The following is a 17,851-nucleotide window of genomic DNA, read 5'->3' as shown; positions in this document are numbered from 1 at the left end:
CAAACATAGCGGGATTGGCCTTAGACAGGGGGAGGGACTCTTCATCAAAGTCTCTCTCCAGGCTCTGTGGCACAAGGGAAAGAGAAACCATTCTCCATGTAAGAGGAAAGAAGAGTCTTCAGAGGACAGGCAGGTTTCAAGAAGAGCAAGAAGGTTGGAGAACAGTCAGAGAAGAAGCTGAGATCTGAGAGATTTTGCTGGTAACTGACCATATGTCTTAGAAGACAAGGTGGAATAATTTAATAACAAAATTAGTAATAATAATTTTCTGGCTTAACATGTCTCACATTAAATGCACACCTACTATTTCCATCTAGTGCAACCCAAGAAATGGTGTTCTATTTCGAAGCTGGAGGAAAAACCAGGTGAACATATTGAGAGAGAATTTATTTCCAGTGCAGTTGCTAACTTTCGAACTTAAACCTCTACTTCTCCCCCATCTTTGTACACACACACACACACCTATCTGTACAGTAATCGGAAGTATTATCTTTTCTTAATCTGTACCTTGTAAGGATCCTCAGGATCTACCCAGGCCACGTGAAACATATGACGAATTTCCTCTGCCAGTCCAATTCTTGCTCCACTGTTGGCTGCTACATAGATGCGTGGGATGCCCTCTGCCCTGGCAAGCTCAGAAGCTCTGAGAAACAGCAAATCCTCTTGGGGTCCAAAGGACCCAATTCGATAAGTGATGTCATTGCCAATAACAATGATATCTCGGCCGTCTGGATATTCTGGACTTTTAAGGGTCATTTTCCAAGCTACCATGCCAATCTGCAAAGGCATAAACAGATAAACAAATCAATACAAGCTTCTTACATGCAGAATTTTGTTCCAAGTTCCTTGAAGATATCAGACTGAATGCAGACACAACCTTTGTGTAAAGATATGCAATGTTAAAGAGCCAAGCTCCCTGTGGGAAACTAGAGCAAATATTCTAGCATTCTTCTCTAAGATTATGTTGAGAACAGCTGGTTTACTATGTCTGTATTTCACAGCTGTCTCAATTTCTTCTTTGGGTTTGCTCAAAGAAGATGGAAAAACCAAAGTCTAAATGTACTCAGCATATGTATGGAAGAATACTGTGGCCCTGGGAATTAAATCCAGGATTCCCTAACTTATTACCTTATTTTGTGAGATTCTTTCCAAGAAACCTTTAACATGTAGGAAAGCACGAAGAGGACTACCTCTCATGACTGTACAACTTTTACAATCCTGGGCCCTTTTATTGTCCTCTAGTATTTGATAGGGCTACCCTTGCGGCTCAGCGGTCAAGAATCTGCTTGCAATGCAGGAGACGTGGGTTTGATCCCTAGGTTGGGAAGATCCCCTGGAGAAGGAAAAGGCAATCCACTCCAGTATTCTTGCCTGAGAAACTCCACGGACAGAGGAGCCTGGAGGGCTATAGTCCCTGGGGTCGCACAACAAGTCGGACATGACTTAGCGACTAAACAAGTGTTTGATAAGAATAATAGCAACATTCTTGACTGGCTTGCTTCAGGTATCTTCTTTTTCTGCAGGAACTGCTGTATCTCAACATTGCCTCCTCTGAGCATCTCTTGTTGCTTTCTCCCAACACCAAAACACCAAAGGATGCAAGTAACCGACCTCTTGCTGCACTAATATATGTAAATCTCTGCTCACTGTTCAGTAGCATCTGTCCAGCCACACAAATAAATGATACTGACCTAACAGGCGGGGGTGACATGTCTCTTCCCAAACCCTCACAGCCCTCTCCTTTTTTAATCCCCTTCCATATGAGAACTAGTCTATCCTTCTACTTGTTTATTCGCTAGTTCCATTGCTTTTCTATTCACTCATACCTCAGTTACGGCTGCAGTTTTTCACGTCTGCCTGTCTGCATCCCTATACCTAGATAAGTAATGTTTTCCATTCTTTTTTCTCCCCCCTGATTCTTTCTGTCTAGTCTGCTGCCCACCCTCACCACTTGGCCCCAAACACAAAGCCTACCAGTGAGCACTCCTGGTCCTGCCTAATGGAGCCCAGCCACATTTGCAGCCTTGGGCCCTCATCCCCGGGCTGCTGCGTATCACCTCATTGGGGAGCCGGCCATCAAGAAGGGCCATTAACAGATGTAAATAGCGGCATCCCTGGAAAGCCACATGCATCACCCAGACTCAACCGGGCCAGTGATCATAAGCTCTTGAGTACACATTCTTCAATCCAATTGCACATTCGCTGTAATCACGCTGGTTGAAGCTTTCCACACAGCTATTTGTGATTCTCAGCATTAAGAAATATATATACGAAACACCCACAGATAAATATAAGCTATTTAATATACACCACTGGCCAAATACAAATCAAAATGGATAACAAGCCAATCACCTTCGGAAGTAAGGCAGGATTATACTATCTGCTCATTAAAGACAGAGGAGAGGAAGAAGAAACAGATCATCCAAAAAAATAGCACAGAGAAACTCCAAATATCAGGTTAATTTTGGTCCTTTTTTTTTTTTAAGAAACTGATCAATATAATGCCTGTGTGGGGAAAAATATTTTAACTGCCTTCTCATGTGGCCCTCTAAACCCAACACTTGTTTTTCAGGAAGGAAAAGCTATTCCCTGTGAACACATCTGTAATTGGGAAGGTTGGGTTTTTACACCAAATTTTATGATATATTAGCCTTTGCTACCTAGGCCAGAGCCACTTAGATACAAGCCCGGAAGAATCTACTTGAGCATTTGCATTCTAATGCAAACACTGTGTCCAAGCGGTACTGGGCAAGCAAATAACACTCTTACCTTTTGCTATTACCTGGGGACTCTGTGTCACTTAGGCAGTCAGTTCAGCAATTGGCCAGGTCATTATGCTTACAATATTGACTTCTAATTAGGTGTCAATACAGCAGCACCAAGAACACGCTACTCTTTATTAATGTCTTTTCAAAGTGTATTCCTCATCGACTGTCCCCCTCTGCACTTGAAAGGTACCAGTACAGGATACAGAGTGTTGTCTGAGTCTCGGCACAGTGAGAGTCCTTTTTGATTGAGTTTTGAATAAGCGCAATGGATAAGTATGTAAGGAAGCATCTGTTGCTCAATTTTTAAAATTTAAATTTAAATTATATTTAAATTTAAATATATGTATATATATATTTAAATTTAAAGTATATCAAAAATCAGATTTTACTGCTAACTAAATGATGTGATACATAATGCTGAATGTAGGGCTGCAGAATCAAACAAACTTGGATCCACATCTAAGCTCTGCCATTTATTAACTGTGTGACCCTGGGAAATTCACTTAACTTCACTGAGCTTCAAAGTCCCTATGTACAAAATTAATATTACCTGTGGGTTTGATGAACAACTATTAGAAGCAGTAATCTATAATATTAACTTTAACATATGAAGTTTGCCTTTGTATTTCCTCTCAACCTATCCAATTTTTACCCATTCCATACAGTTCACTCAAATTCCATTTCCTCAGAAAGCTTTCCCTAGTCTAAAGTGATTCCTCTCCTTCCAGATCTCCTACTAAGAACTTCATGTAGAGAATTCATTTGATAATTATTCACATATGGATTAGGACTGCTTTTAGATTGTCAGCTTGAACTGTCATATCATCTGCTTCATCACATAGAAGGACTCCTACACGTTCTTACATATAATATGGAAGCAATAAATATTTGCTGGTTCCAGTCATTTCATTTTTAAAATGATAGTTGGAAAGTACTCAACACCAAGAGCCTAGAACATCATCCACAATTTATCTCTAGGGATCATAGAATAACAGTACTAAAATATGATTAAAATATTTTATTTTTTTTAAATAATTAATAGTTACCATCATTTGAACACTTATGCTGTATGATACTATAGAAAGTGAAAGTGAAGTCACTCAGTCGTGTCCGACTCTTTGCGACCCCATGGACTGTAGCCTACCATGCTCCTCCGTCCACGGGATTTTCCAGGCAAGAGTACTGGAGTGGTTTGCCATTTCCTTCTCCAGAGGATCTTCCCAACCCAGGGATCGAACCTGGGTCTCCCACATTGTAGGCAGACGCTTTACCGTCTGAGCCACCAGGGAAGTCGTATGATACTATAAATGTTAACAAATACTGATAACAGTTAGGAGATTAAATCATAAAGTCTGTCTTGGTTCAGTTGTATAGCCTTGAACAAGTTGTAGAGCTTTGGACAAGTCACATAACCTTGTGTATCCTCAGTTTTCCTAATTATAAAGTGGGGATAACAGTATCCTTCTGGAAGGATTGTTGAGAGGAACATCACATTAAATTAGTACTGAGCTGGGCATGTAAAAGTCCTCAAACAGTAGCTATTATCATTATTAACTTAAAAAACCATTATTATTGCCATAAGAAAACCAAGGCACAGAGGAATGAAGTAACTTGTCCTTACACCTAGAATGAATTACTTATTCTTCAAGGTATGAGTCACACTTACCTTTACTAGAGAAATTAAGGAACTAAGTTCCAGACTAGTGCCACTGCACTTAGCTGAAACAATATGGAAAGATAAACATCAACTGTGACACAAACATAAACATCACTGACAACTAAATGCAATGTATGGATTGGATCCTGGAACAGAAAAAGGACGTTAGTAAAAAAAAAAAAAAAACAAAAAAAACCTGGTGAAACCCAAAACAAAGTCGATATCTTATTTAATAGTATTGTACCAATGTTAATTTCTAGTTTTTAAAATTATACCATGGTTATATAAGAGGTTAATGTTAGGGGAAGCTGGGTGAAGATTAAAAATGGGAACTCTATGCTTTTTGTAACATTTCTGTAAATCTAACATTAAGATAAAAGGCGGAAAAAATAAATGTCATGATAAAAACTTTTCTCGAGGAAATATATTGACTAGTGGGGTCACTGCTAGTGTTTTGAACAGCCTTATAAAACTATGAATAGCATTTTAAAATACCCATAATGTAATGCTAAATTTTAAGAAGACAGCAAGGAGATCAAACCAGTCAATCCTAAGGGAAATCAACCCTGAATATTCACTGGAAGGACTGATGCTGAAGCTGAAGTTCCAATACTTTGGCCACCTGATGCAAAGAGTTGACTCATTGGAAAAGACCATGATGCTGTGAAAGATTAAAGGCAGGAGGAGAAGGGTACAGCAGAGGATGAGATGGCTGGATGGCATCATCAACTCAATGGACTTGAGTTTGGGCAAACTCTGGGAGATAGTAAAGGATAGGGAAGCCTGGTGTGCTGCAGTTGGGTCTCAAAGAGTCAGACATGACTGAGTGACTGAACAACAACAAAGGATAACAAAATTGCATGTATACCCTAATAATACTGAGAGGAAAAACGGGATAGCGGTTAAGAACACAGATTCAGAAACCAGATGCAATGAATCTGAATCTAATGGAATCTGACTCTGACAGAATAAAGATTCAGTCAGTTTTCTAGCCACATAACCTTAGGTAAGATATTAATCTCTATATGCCTGAATTTCCTCATCAGTAAAATGGGATAATAACAACCTAGTCTGCTGTGAAGACAAACAATGTTAAATCTTACAATCTTACCTGGCATACAGTAAGCACATTGTGTTACAACACACAGACACATACATATACACACACTCTCTATCTCTGAAAGCAAAGCATGTTGGGGAGTAGAAGGAACAGAAATAATGAAAACAGCAAAATGGGATGGTAATTTAGGATGAAGGGACTTTGAATTTCTTTCCATTTTCCAAATTTCTTCAATATGCTTATGCCTTGATAACTTAAAAATTTTATAAATTGAAAAAGGGAGATGGGACTTCCCTGGTGGTCCAGTGGCTAAGACTCTGCACTCCCAATGCAGGGGACACGGGTTCAATCCCTGGTTGGGGAACTAAGATTCCGTATGTTGTAGAGCGCAAAAGAAAAAAAAAGAAAAAAAAAAAACCCACAAAATATTTCTTCACTGGGTAATAGGTACATGGGAGCTTATATCATTAACACTATTTTAGTGTGCATTTGAACATTTTCATAGTGAAAAAAAAAATTTAAGGGGAAAAAAAAAACCTCACCAATCTAACAGATTTCTCAAATTTGAGACGAACTGACTCTAGGTTTTACTTATACAACAGATCACATTTATATAAAATTAGAAAGAAGGGAATAAATTCATAAATTTATATGAAAATTTAAAATCAAGACTCACCTTAAAGGGAGCAGTACATCAAGAACTCTGTTGGGGCTCTCATCAACTTTTTTTTTTTTAAAGAAATGCTCTGCACTGATGTGGTATAATGTAAACATATGCATATATAGGTTTATACAATATTAATATCTCTACCTGAGAAGTAACTGCTTCAGTGTTTTTCTGGTCTGATGGTTAAATACATATTTATACTTTTAAAGTCAATATTTGTACAATAGACAAGAACAGTGCCTATCAGCTAAATACATATTTAGGACTGTACCACATGTATTACAAACATGTACTAAAATCGAAAGCTCATATTTATACAGAGCCTTTCATCTTGAAGAGGGCTAAAGAGCTTTATAAACATATGTACATAAAAGGACGTTTGCCACTGATAGGCAGGCAAGGTATCAATTCACCCGCTTCCCTGTTTCTTCCAGCAGTCCTGGGTAGGAACACATGGTATCAACAGATGCAGGTCTGTATCAGCTGCGGAGCCATGTAACACAATAACCCACATTGCCATGCACAGTCACTGAAAAGGGGCTTGCAACTTGAGCATAGCAATTGCTCTCCTTCAGTGCAGAAGCATCACGGCCATTTCCAGCTTTGTGTTTTTAAATTATTCTCTACCAAACTCAACTAATCACTTGACAGAATTGAATTTGATACTGGAAATGGTTTCTGAATGCAAAATACTTTCTGTCTGATGATGAAAACTAGGTTGAAAAGCGCTTCCCTCTGCTCTTGTTCGATTTAGAGGGAGAGAGGGAAAAAAAAAAAGGGTCACAACATTCAGGAGAAATGATTCAAAATATTCTATCTAAGAATAGCTTTGTCTCAGAGGATTGGGTCATTACTTCAGAAGACAGTCATATTTGCCTCCCGTTTAATTAGGACACCGTTAAGTTTTTCAGTCAAATTACTTTATATGGACAGGGTCTATCTATATCATACACACAATGGAGGTTTTATATTGAAAATTCTGTAACTGCCATATAAAAGCATACACAAGTGTGATAATGTGATCAGGAATATGACATTCACTGATTTCACCTAAAGCCAAGCTGCCTTGTATATTAACTTAAAAATAACAACTGAAGGAAATGTCATCGCTGAATCCCCTTGTTTTCAGCTCCCCTCTCCCTCCAAGGTTTCTATGCAATGAAACTAGTGAAATGGACACTCTAGGACGGAGAGCAAAGCAAACAACAAAAGGAGAACGCGTAGCCTGAAAGGGGCTTGGGAGAATGGGTGGGCTTGTGGTCTTAGGAGTCTCAGACTCAGGCTTTTGGGCCCTGGCAGTGCCACAGACCTCTCTGACCACCGTGTCACCCAGGCACAGGCTCACCCAATGGTTTTAGGCACTTACGGCCAATTAGAGTTTCATTAATAGAGCCATAATCCATTATTTTAAAAATATCTAATTTCAGATTATTTTTGGTAACAGAGGGTTCCAGTTAGCAGGCTTCTTAGGTGCAGGATTATCCACCTAAACTAATTACCTTAAAGTGAGAAAGGGAAGAGGATCAAAAGAGTTACTGCGAATAAGGTCAGGATAAGCAGAAATAAATATTTGTTTTCTTTATACAAGTTCTAAGGACGAAAATGTTTCTTTGGCCACAGTCGGATCTTGGAATAAACATGCGCCGACGAGGGAGGAGGGCGCTGGGGAGGAGAAGGCAGGCAGAAGAGAACAGTCTTATTTAACTGTTTTTATGTGGGTAAAATGATTTGTGCCACAGTATTTCCATAAGAAGTGGGACCATTATTTTCCTGTAGAAACACATTTGGTTTGAAAAGTATCACTGGACAGGACGTGAAAATCAAACCGAATGAATTATTCACAACCTCCGATCAGAGGTGATCATTATTTCTGATGCTCCAAACAGTGATTAGGATTCTGCCCTGAGATGTCATTTTCTCGCTGAGTAACACCAGCGATACAGAAAGGCATTATCTATCTATCCATATATGTATTTTTTCCTCCTGGGAGGACCTTGGTTTAATGTTACTATAACAGATAATAAAAACATGATAACATTAACATTTATTCTGATGGTGCCCATAAATGCCATTAGTCTGACACAAAGTGTCAACACTAATCATGACCCAAAATTAACACCCAAATTGACATCCACATTAATTGTACTATCAGTGTGAACAGCATGTGCAAGTGTACATATGCACATGTGCCCACCTGCGCTTTCCAAAGCTGCTGTTGTCACAAAGTAAAACAACAACGTTAAGCTCAATAAAGAAATCTGAAGGGAAAACTAAGGGGCAGCACAGGACAGGAATTTGTTTTCAGGGATGTAAGAAGCATTCATCAAGTCTAGCTATGCCGTGGGAAGCAGAAAGGGAATGTCTTGTCTCGGCTGCCTTTCTTATATCTCCCCACTTTTGAGTTCAGCTATAATAATATCTTTCTATATGGATTTAGATACAGGTTAGATTGTGGCTGAGACGCTGAAGCTTTATTTTCCATGCTGACAATCTAAAAGTTGAGTGTTTCTGGCAAAGCCTCCAGTGACTCTTGTGCTTCTATCGCTAATGCCAGGAAGATGACCATCCAACAAGGTCCTTGGGCAGATACACAAAGAATCCTAGAACATGACAGCCAAAACAGATGTAGGCAGCCTCTGCATCATGAAGGTCAAAAAATGAAGATCCAGAGAGAAGTAAGCTGAAGTTGAGTTCCTTTTCAGACAGATAACAAAATGCTACCTTTCCTCCTTCCTTTTGTATGTTAGGTAGAGTATTAAATCTTCACTTTTAATTGATACTGCCAAAAAATAATTGCAATTTAAACTCAGAACCTCATGGAAAAAAAAATACCTCATGAAATATTAGAAAATACTGTATAGGTCTTAAAAGGTGCATTTTTAAACCATAACGAATTATAATATTTGACTTAATCTGTGCCATTCAGAAAAACCATGGTGAAAATAATGTCAATGCCTTTCCATATTGTATTATCTGCTGGATATCATGTCCCATTGCCTAGTGTCATATGATCACATAAAAGAGCTGAAAACAATTTCCTTAACAGCTGAAAAACTCTTTTTTTTCATGCTTGGATAATTCAAAAATGGCTGAACAAACTTACCTCAACCCTTATCAAAAGCGATGAAAGGATAAGAAAAATATCATTTTGAGAGCAAAAAAACTTTCTTCTCAGAGGCTAATTCTTCAAAAATGTTACCAAAGATTAGAAGTAATCATTTTAAACAGGGGAATCATTTTTTCCTGTGCTAAATATGTACGTGAAACCACACTGATTTTAACACATGTACACAAAATGTTTTAATACACGTACCAATTTTAAAAAATACAGGCAGTGGAGCACATACAAGCCAGTGGTATTGAGAAACGGGGCACCGTAGTAATTGGATAGATAGGGAAATTAACCAAGCTGGCCTACCACAGTTGAGGAAGCCTCACCTATGAATCAGGTAAACAAATGCTGAACTCTGATGCTCCACACCACACCTCACCCTCTGGTGTCATCTGTTGCTGTCCTGATGCTCATTATTGCCTCTAGTTGGAGCTGTAAAATTACTTGTCGTAGGGTACTATATCACAGCCTTTTTCTGTAAAGTCTTAAAAATTAAGACGTATGAAAATGGTAGCAAGTACATCCTTTTGTTTAAAGGCTACCTTTAGGATTTGCTTTTTTTTTTTTTTTTTTAAAGATTTTCTTTGCTGTGGACCATTTTTTTAAAAGTCTTTATTGAATTTGTTACAATATTGCTTCTGTTTTATGTTTTTTTTGTTGTTTTTTTGGCCACGAGGCATGTGGGATCTCAACTCCCCAAATAGGGCTCGAACCCATGCCCCTGCATTGGAGGGTAAAGTCTTAGCCAGTGGACCACCAGGGAAGTCCCAGGACTTACTTTTGGAAAGGCACTGAGGGGCCCTCTCCACAAGTGCCGCTTTGGTTGGCCAAGGGATACATCAGGATTTCCCAAGTCAGTCAAGTTCATTGGGCCTTGGTTTGCTACTAGTGAAATGAGTCAGAATCAATGAGAAATCTCCAGCTCCAATGACAGGCATTAAGAGGGAATTCGAAGAAAACTATAAACATCCCAACAGGGTTAGGAATTCATTAGAAGTAATTCCATGGCAGGAAGACCCAGCTTTCAAAATTAGCCTATTTTTCTCATGAGGGACTCAACTTTGGTCCTGAAGGTCATTTCAAAGACTTGTAACTAAACATGCTCACTTAGAGGCTAAAAGAAGAAATGTACACAATAATTTTAAATAAAACTGTCTTACTATGTATTTCATAATATGTCTTTTTCCATACTTGAAATTCCTATCTTGCTAGGCTAAAAGGATTCAAAATTGGTTTTTTAAAGTCCTTGATGAAAAATAAGGTAAGTGCAAAGTTTGAATGTTTATATGTCATCAGTGGAATGTGATCCTCTGCTGAGGATCTCAAAGCACTTATAAACACTCTTCCATCTTCAGGGACAGACTGGTGGCAAGGACCATTAGTCTCTTTTTATAACTTGAACAATCAGTGCACAGACCGTGATCCTGTTTTTCACATCTGCTTTTCTCAGGTCTATTTCACAGCTCACCTTCAGCATGCTACGATACAAACATGCCTCTTTTCCAACACATATCTAAAAGACTGATATGGACTCAATTTCCACACCCAGCATGAAAAGGTAAACTGATTTCAAAGGAATAAGACAAAAGCACAGTAAAATACACTCAAATCATCTTCCCATTCTGGAGCTATTCTGAGGTTAAATTGAGTAAAACAATATGCAAAGGCCTAATGTTAAACTAGAAAAATATTTGGGTTTTGTTCACATGAGAAATGTTCAACGCTTTCCTTACTCAAGCCCACAAATGCTCTCTCCAGTCAGTTTCAAAGGATAATGGGTTCCACTAGGAGCAGAGTCCAGGAAAGCCCAAGCAATTCCTTTGAGGGTATGGAAAATGTCAACCAAGTGAATTAAGATAGAGGGTTATGGTGTTTTTTCTAAAATAAGAGGTCCTTTGGGTTAAGAGGTCCAGCCTAAGAACTGTCAAAATGGATCTACTAATTAATTTCTTCCAATCTTTCAAACTTACATAAGCTTACCAACTTCCTTATCCAACTCCTACTTTTTATTTTTGATTCTATACTCAAATGAGAGATTTCCAAGGACTATGGCAAAAAATCAGTGAGGCGCAGGGTCAAAATGGTAAGATTTGTTTAAGCTAGTCAATACATGCAGGGATATTTATCATATCCCTCTTTCAATTTTTCTATAGGCTTGCAATATTTTGTAGTAAAAAAAGATCAAAGAGATGCTTATACTTTGGTAGAAGTGGACAACTGTGTTTTGCCAACAATTACATGACAATTAAATGTGGGCTGGGCTGAGCAGTTCTAGAACCGAATTCCTAATCGCCACCGTTTTATTTCTCAGAACATAAAGCAGAGCTGAAACCAAGATATTTGTCAGAATGGCAGCTAGCCTTTCAATTTTAATTTATACTACTTTTTTCCCTCTTCAATCATCCCCTAAAAAAAATGTTTCCTGTGAAAATGTGCAGTCATGATATAAGATTCAACAGATCTCCACCCAAAGGGTTAAAAACACAATGGCACGCTCTAGGAAAATGAGGTAAAGCCTACCAGACCAACTGAAAAAAAGGATATCACTAGATTTGCCTCCCAACGCAGGACAATTCAAGAGGCTCATCTGAATGCTAGACTGCTGAGAAGGAAAAACCCTGACACCTAGTGCCCATCTGAAAAAACGAAATCTTGGAGCCACTACAATTTTAAGCCTGGTAGTGTGTATGCGGAGGTGACCATTAAATTGCATTCAATTTGGAACATACTTAACTCCCAGAAAAAAGTCTAAGGAAATAATGAAGTGCCACGTAAGAATTCCAGTCTCTAACCACCAATCCTTTTCAGAGTACACATCTTAAACCTAATTATTATAACTGCTTCTAGACACAGCATCTTCTTATCACCGTTTTTCATTATGACAGGAGCAATGAGAGGGAATGGATGGATTCATATTGTTAAAAAGCCTGTGTTATGAAACAGTAAGGAAAACAAGGCCCTCATTTCTATCCATACTAATTTTGCTATAAAAGGTACCTGTCTATCATATCTTTCATCACTGCCTGGTTTGGAGATTCATCATGAATCTCCATGAACAGAGCAGTTTAAGGAAATTTAATAAAAGGATGCTAATAACATTTCAGAACAAGTAAGAACTCAGTCTCAAGGCCAGTGCTTTCTTTGTCCTTCTGGGCAAAGTTAAGTTGTTCTCCGTCAAGTCGGTTATCAGCTGTTGGCTTGATCTTAGCCTGAGCCTTTTAATAACAGGATTTGGTGCGAAAAGCAGCTGCCTTGGATTGTGAACTGTTACTCAAAATGTTCCCACCTGCAATTACAGCTTCCACCAAATGATCAAAACAGATTAGCAAACTGGCAGGAAAAAGAAAACAATTCCCCCCAAATTGAGAAGTGGTGAAAGTACAACTGTTGGTTAGCTGTACTTCTTTTGTATCCAGGTTCAACAGCACACATTCATCCAGCTGGGTATTTACATACAATGCCCATCACAGGAGCGTGAAATCAGTTTAGTCTATGTTGCAATCACATTTTCCTCAATTTTCTTCTTTACTTGAAACTATTAGGAAAAAAAATCCTAGACAACTCATCTTTGGAGCTATTTGCAAGGAACGCAATTCACAGATTTGGTCTACATCTTTTTTAGTCCTACTCTAAATTCATACTAAACGCAATGCCATTCAAAATCTGACAATGAGAAAAATGTATTCTCCTATAGCTTTCATCATGCATAAGGTGGCATTCCTTCAGTTACATCTCTCGATGGGAAAGGGACAACTAGGAAAATAGAAAAGAGACAGCAGCTAACACCACCTCAGAAAAGCTCTCTTTCTCTTGCTTTTAACACAGCCACAGTGTTCGAAATGCAGGTCACATCTCTGCTGAAACAGCCAATATTCTTCCTCAAATGGCAAACAAGTTCCCTAAAACTAAATGGAACTGAATTGTCCCAAGTTCTGGTCCCATCACCATTTTACCTATTTACTGTCCTGGGGAAAAAAAAAAAAATATGGGAGAAAGACTGGCTACCCACCTAGCTGATGGTCTGCTAAGTGCAGGCTTTCTGCCTTTGATTATGGGGAGAAGCATCTCAATTCACGGGGAAACTCTGCAGGAATCTCTTGTTTTACTTGTATCCCTTATATCCGTGGGCTGGCTTTGAAACCCAGAAACTCCAGTCCTTCAAGGTAATGCAGTATCACCTACCATGATGACCTGGTGGAGCCGCCACCTTTGGAGAACACCAATTATGATGATTTAATGTCTATGTAGCATCGATGCTTTTACATCGTGCCTTGGCTCTTGGAACATTAACAGGTCAATTTTTATCCCTGTCTTTAATAAAACTATTTTTCAAGGCTCTGTTCAGATGCCCATTCTCTTTGGGATCGGACCGATTTGCTCCCGATCTCATCAGCATGAGCTCTTTTCCTTCCCCTCACATCATTCTTGGGGTAATATGTAGAGTGCCAGACTCATGACAAAGTTATCTCTTTGGTCAAAGAAAATTAAATGGCAACTGCTGAAAGTCAACTTGCCCTGATAAAACTTGGCTCGGCACAAGGAAATACATCCCCCTGCCACCCTCTCGTCTCTTCGGCAAGGCTGTCCCTCTGAGTTCTGATTGCTGAAATTCCATCTTCAGACTGGTCAGTCTCTCAGTGGCCATGCTCCATTGTACGTTCCAGCTCTCAGTAACAGAGTCTGATACTAATAACCCCGACCTCATTCCTGTCATGTGGGGGCCCTATAATCTAGAGCTGCCCACTGACTGACTTCACCAGCCATGCCGGGCATTAGTCACTAAACTGCTCACCCCTCCAGAGCTCAAGGACTCAAACAGCAAGCTAATGCTCAGCTTCGATCCTACTCAGTTATTCGATGGAAAGGAAAAGAGGACAAAGAAAACAGGTAACTGAGGAGGGAAAAGAGTAGGACAAGATGAAAGTCAAAACTGACGAAAAGCAAAAAGAAAAAAATTTTAATACGATTAGATTTCCCAATTATTATTAAAGCACTGAGCAAAGGAAAACACATGGTCTACTGCTCACAGCCATAGTCCTGTGCTGTTAAGACATCCCTTTTCCACCAAGGTTTGTTGAGTCTTTAAAGGGTTAAAAAAACCTTAATTTTTTTTTTTTTTATTCGTGTGTGTGTGTGTGTGTGTGTGTGTGTGTGTGTGTGTGTGGGTAGGTGGGTGGGTAGGTGTCTTTGGGTACAGAGTCCCGTATAATAAGACTATTTGTATTCATACTGGCAGAGTAAACACTACATGTTCATGCCCAGGCAGCTCTGTGCTTGTAATTTCAGCAAGAACAGAGCTCTGTCCCTCTGGGACTTCACTATTCCCCCAGTCTCCACTCGCTCAAACACAGAATGAGAGCAGAGAGAAAGCAGGACAGAAAGATCGTGCCAAGAGGTTTTATACGGTGCTGCGGCTAGCTTTCACGTGGCCAAAAATCTCATTTTGTGTTTTAATTACATTAGTTAAAAGCGTTTTTCTCTCAGTCCCATGTTCACAAGGGTGCCTTCCATTCCTGAAGACGATACTGTTCAATGAATCAGAATTTAAGTTTAGCACAATGAGGCTTTTCTTTCTGCTGAGGGCTTCACTAAGTAGATGCTACACACAGTGGCATAAACCTCTGCTGCAACTTTGTGTGTTAACAAGTACACATATACCTACTCTTGTCAAAATTCAATACATCCTTCCTCCCTAGCCTCTCACTTTTGCTATCTGTTGAGGCATTAGATTAGAACTCCTACAAGTCTGACATCCTCCATTGAGTCCAATGCTTGCATCCATCTTAATACCAAACAATCTAAATTTGGCAGCCCCGGTGTATTTAATAAATAGTCATGCACCTTGTACATTTAGCAAAATTTTTTGAAAAAAAGATATTGAATAAAACGGGAAATAATTGCATTTATCTCCAAAGGTCTACCCAGTCTGTTTACGGTGAACACTCAGGTAGAGATTACTCCTTCTAAGGGACTAGTTTTATCCAGGGATGATTTCTAAGGTTAAAATAAAAACATATTTCATTTTAGGCTTATTACTATTGTTATCATTGTTATTATAACTGTATTTTAGAAGCATAGTTAGAATCGAGAAGAATCTTAACGCATGGGGCAGAATATCACTTTACATCATTATTAACAGTGTTCTAGAGGAAAAAGGGATCTAAAGCTAAAAACACATTCCTGGATAACTATGAGTCAAGGGTTCTCTGTTACTTCCTTTGATGTTTAAACTCCTGGTTCTGATGGAGCCCTTTTACGAAGAAAATATTTCCCATGCTCACAACAACACTAGATCAAATTACCTGAACACAAAAGACATACTAAAAACCATATACCAGTAAGGATCCAAATAAGAAAAAACATCAAGAAATATTTAAAGGCTTTTATCATAGAAAAATCTCCAAATTTCAAACATGTACAAAAATAGAGAAAATAATCTATTCCTATGTATCTATCACCTAGCTTCAATTAACAACTCATGACCAATCTTGTTTCATCTGCACTACCACATTCACATCCCTACATAATTTTGAAGCAACTCTTAAACATCAGATCATTTTATCGGTAACTATTTTAGTAGGTATCTCTAATAGAAGACAACACTCTTTTTTATAAAGCAAAATTGTAATACTGTTTAAAAAAATGTAATCTTATTATCACACCTAAAAAATTAAGGACAATCCCTGCTGTCCAGTCTATGTTCTCTGGCTAAAGAATTCTACCAATAGGATTACAACTTCTACCAATAAGACTAGACAACTTCTAACAATGCTGCCTATGCCACTCAGATCTTATTTAATACTATTTAATGACCACCCCCATAGAAAGTTGGCACTAGTGGGCACAGAGATAAGAAAGTGGGGAGGGGATCTCCAGGACTTGCCTCATTTCCTCCTGGAAGCCTGTTCATGTGAACCAGCTGACCTTGATCATCCAACACGAGCTCAGTGTACGTCAGTATGTCTGAAGGCAGAGGGGGTGGTGGAAGGAATGCTTGAGAGGACATAGATTCCCAGAGTTTGATCAGGGACTAAAGGAGAAAAGTTTGACTAATCAATAACAATCAGCATTTCAACAAGAACAAAATAAATATTAAAACATGGTCAATTTAGTTTTGCTCTTTCTTTTCCAAGCATTCTACTGAACATTTAAATGTTAGACCAAATTCTAGAGTTCTCATTCTCCATTAAAATAGACTTGTAATTATTTTTCACATAACGTTTTTTACATGCCCCAAATCAGATGCTTTGCCAGTAACATTAAACTACTGAGGGATCATGAATCAGTATGAGACCATTAACAAACACAATGGACCTAACAATGTCCTGGGAAAATTAAAAAACTAAAGTAGCAGCAATACCTCTTTAAAAAAGGAAGAAAAATCCTAGAGAAACTTGGCCATAGAAGAATAACCAGGAAAGTGACTGACACTCAGCTAATACAAAGAAAAGCCAAGAGCACAAGAATAGAGTTTCTATTAGAGGTTCAGGGGATGCATGCTCTAGTATATTTTCAAAGCTACAGGCCCATACACGGGAATTAGCTTACTAGAGGTGGATGATTGTTTGTAAATGTACAGATCAAGTCTGCTCAAATATGAGAAAACAGAGACACGCATCATTTTTAAACCATTCTGATGTCCATTTCGAATTTGATATTACCAAAACGAATGCGGCATGAAGTGGGAACTAGTTCAGTTGTTTCTCTGCTTGACTCAGAGCAACATTTAAAACCAAGGTGACTCATTCATACCTACAAGTCCAAATCACTGTGCTTATGTCTATCCTATAGGATACATTAGATAGCAAGTGATTTCTGCTTATGGCGCCAGCACTAGGGAACAGAATCAACACTCAACTTATAGGCTGACAATACTAGTAATACTGAATGAAGACAGCTATGTTTCAAGAGAGAGACCTTAAACAAATGGCTACATAATGGAAATCTCTCGTATTTCTGAATAATACAGGAATTACAAATAGACTATTTACTAAGACCACATATATTACTTTATTAAAATTCAAATGTGGTAACGCTGGTATTTTTGACTAGGAGACTTGGGAAAATTCTATATTCATAGTTTGTTTTTTTTTTAAGGACAAATTCAGTATTCTTTTGATACCTTCTTCTTTATCTGTTGCATTTTCTGCTGGTGATATACTTTTCTTGCCTTCTATTGATGGAAGAAAAATCTGCAGCCTAGACATGATTCACCATACAGATCAAAGGAATTTATTTTCATATGGAGGATGAGATTCATAATGTCATATTTTCTCACCCTAGTTTTTATTCCACTGTAATAAATCTCCCACAAAAGAACTGATACTTTAAACTGTGTACCATGAACTCTATATCCATTTGTATATGTTTTATATACTGATTCTCATCATATTAACCTAGGCTATCAGTTAGAGACCTGGGTTATCTTGGAAAATGAGAACCAGAATTTCAAACCTCTTTTTGACTTGAATACAGGCTTTGGAAATAGACACCTGGATGTAACTCCTCACACAGGTCATCATAAACTACCATCAGAGGCACATAGTCTCAGTTTACTCTTTTCTACTCAACAAAGGCCTCTATCCTC

At 38.4% G+C, this 17,851-nt stretch overlaps 1 protein-coding gene across 8 annotated transcripts in view; it reads right to left on the bottom strand.

Annotated features, from left to right (window-relative positions):
* The window catches only part of ACACA (acetyl-CoA carboxylase alpha), a 277,322-nt gene that overhangs the window by 71,098 nt on the left and 188,373 nt on the right, over positions 1 to 17,851 (bottom strand). For all 8 annotated transcript variants that reach the window (XR_014080652.1, XM_081584563.1, XM_081584561.1 and 5 more), the window contains 2 exons: positions 16,148 to 16,294; positions 508 to 777 (listed from right to left, as the gene is read on the bottom strand). Coding sequence is in view for 7 of the 8 variants with exons in the window: in XM_081584563.1 (XP_081440689.1) it covers positions 508 to 777; positions 16,148 to 16,294 (417 nt within the window). In the remaining variant the exon portion in view is untranslated. The remainder of the gene's footprint in view (positions 1 to 507; positions 778 to 16,147; positions 16,295 to 17,851) is intronic.

This window comes from Giraffa tippelskirchi, chromosome 3 (genome assembly GCF_054371585.1).
Source record: "Giraffa tippelskirchi isolate mGirTip1 chromosome 3, T2T-mGirTip1v1.2.pri, whole genome shotgun sequence".
In the NCBI taxonomy this organism is placed as follows: domain Eukaryota; kingdom Metazoa; phylum Chordata; class Mammalia; order Artiodactyla; family Giraffidae; genus Giraffa; species Giraffa tippelskirchi.
The sequence above is the reverse complement of the archived record's forward strand: the minus strand, read 5'-3'. Positions and strand labels throughout refer to the sequence as shown.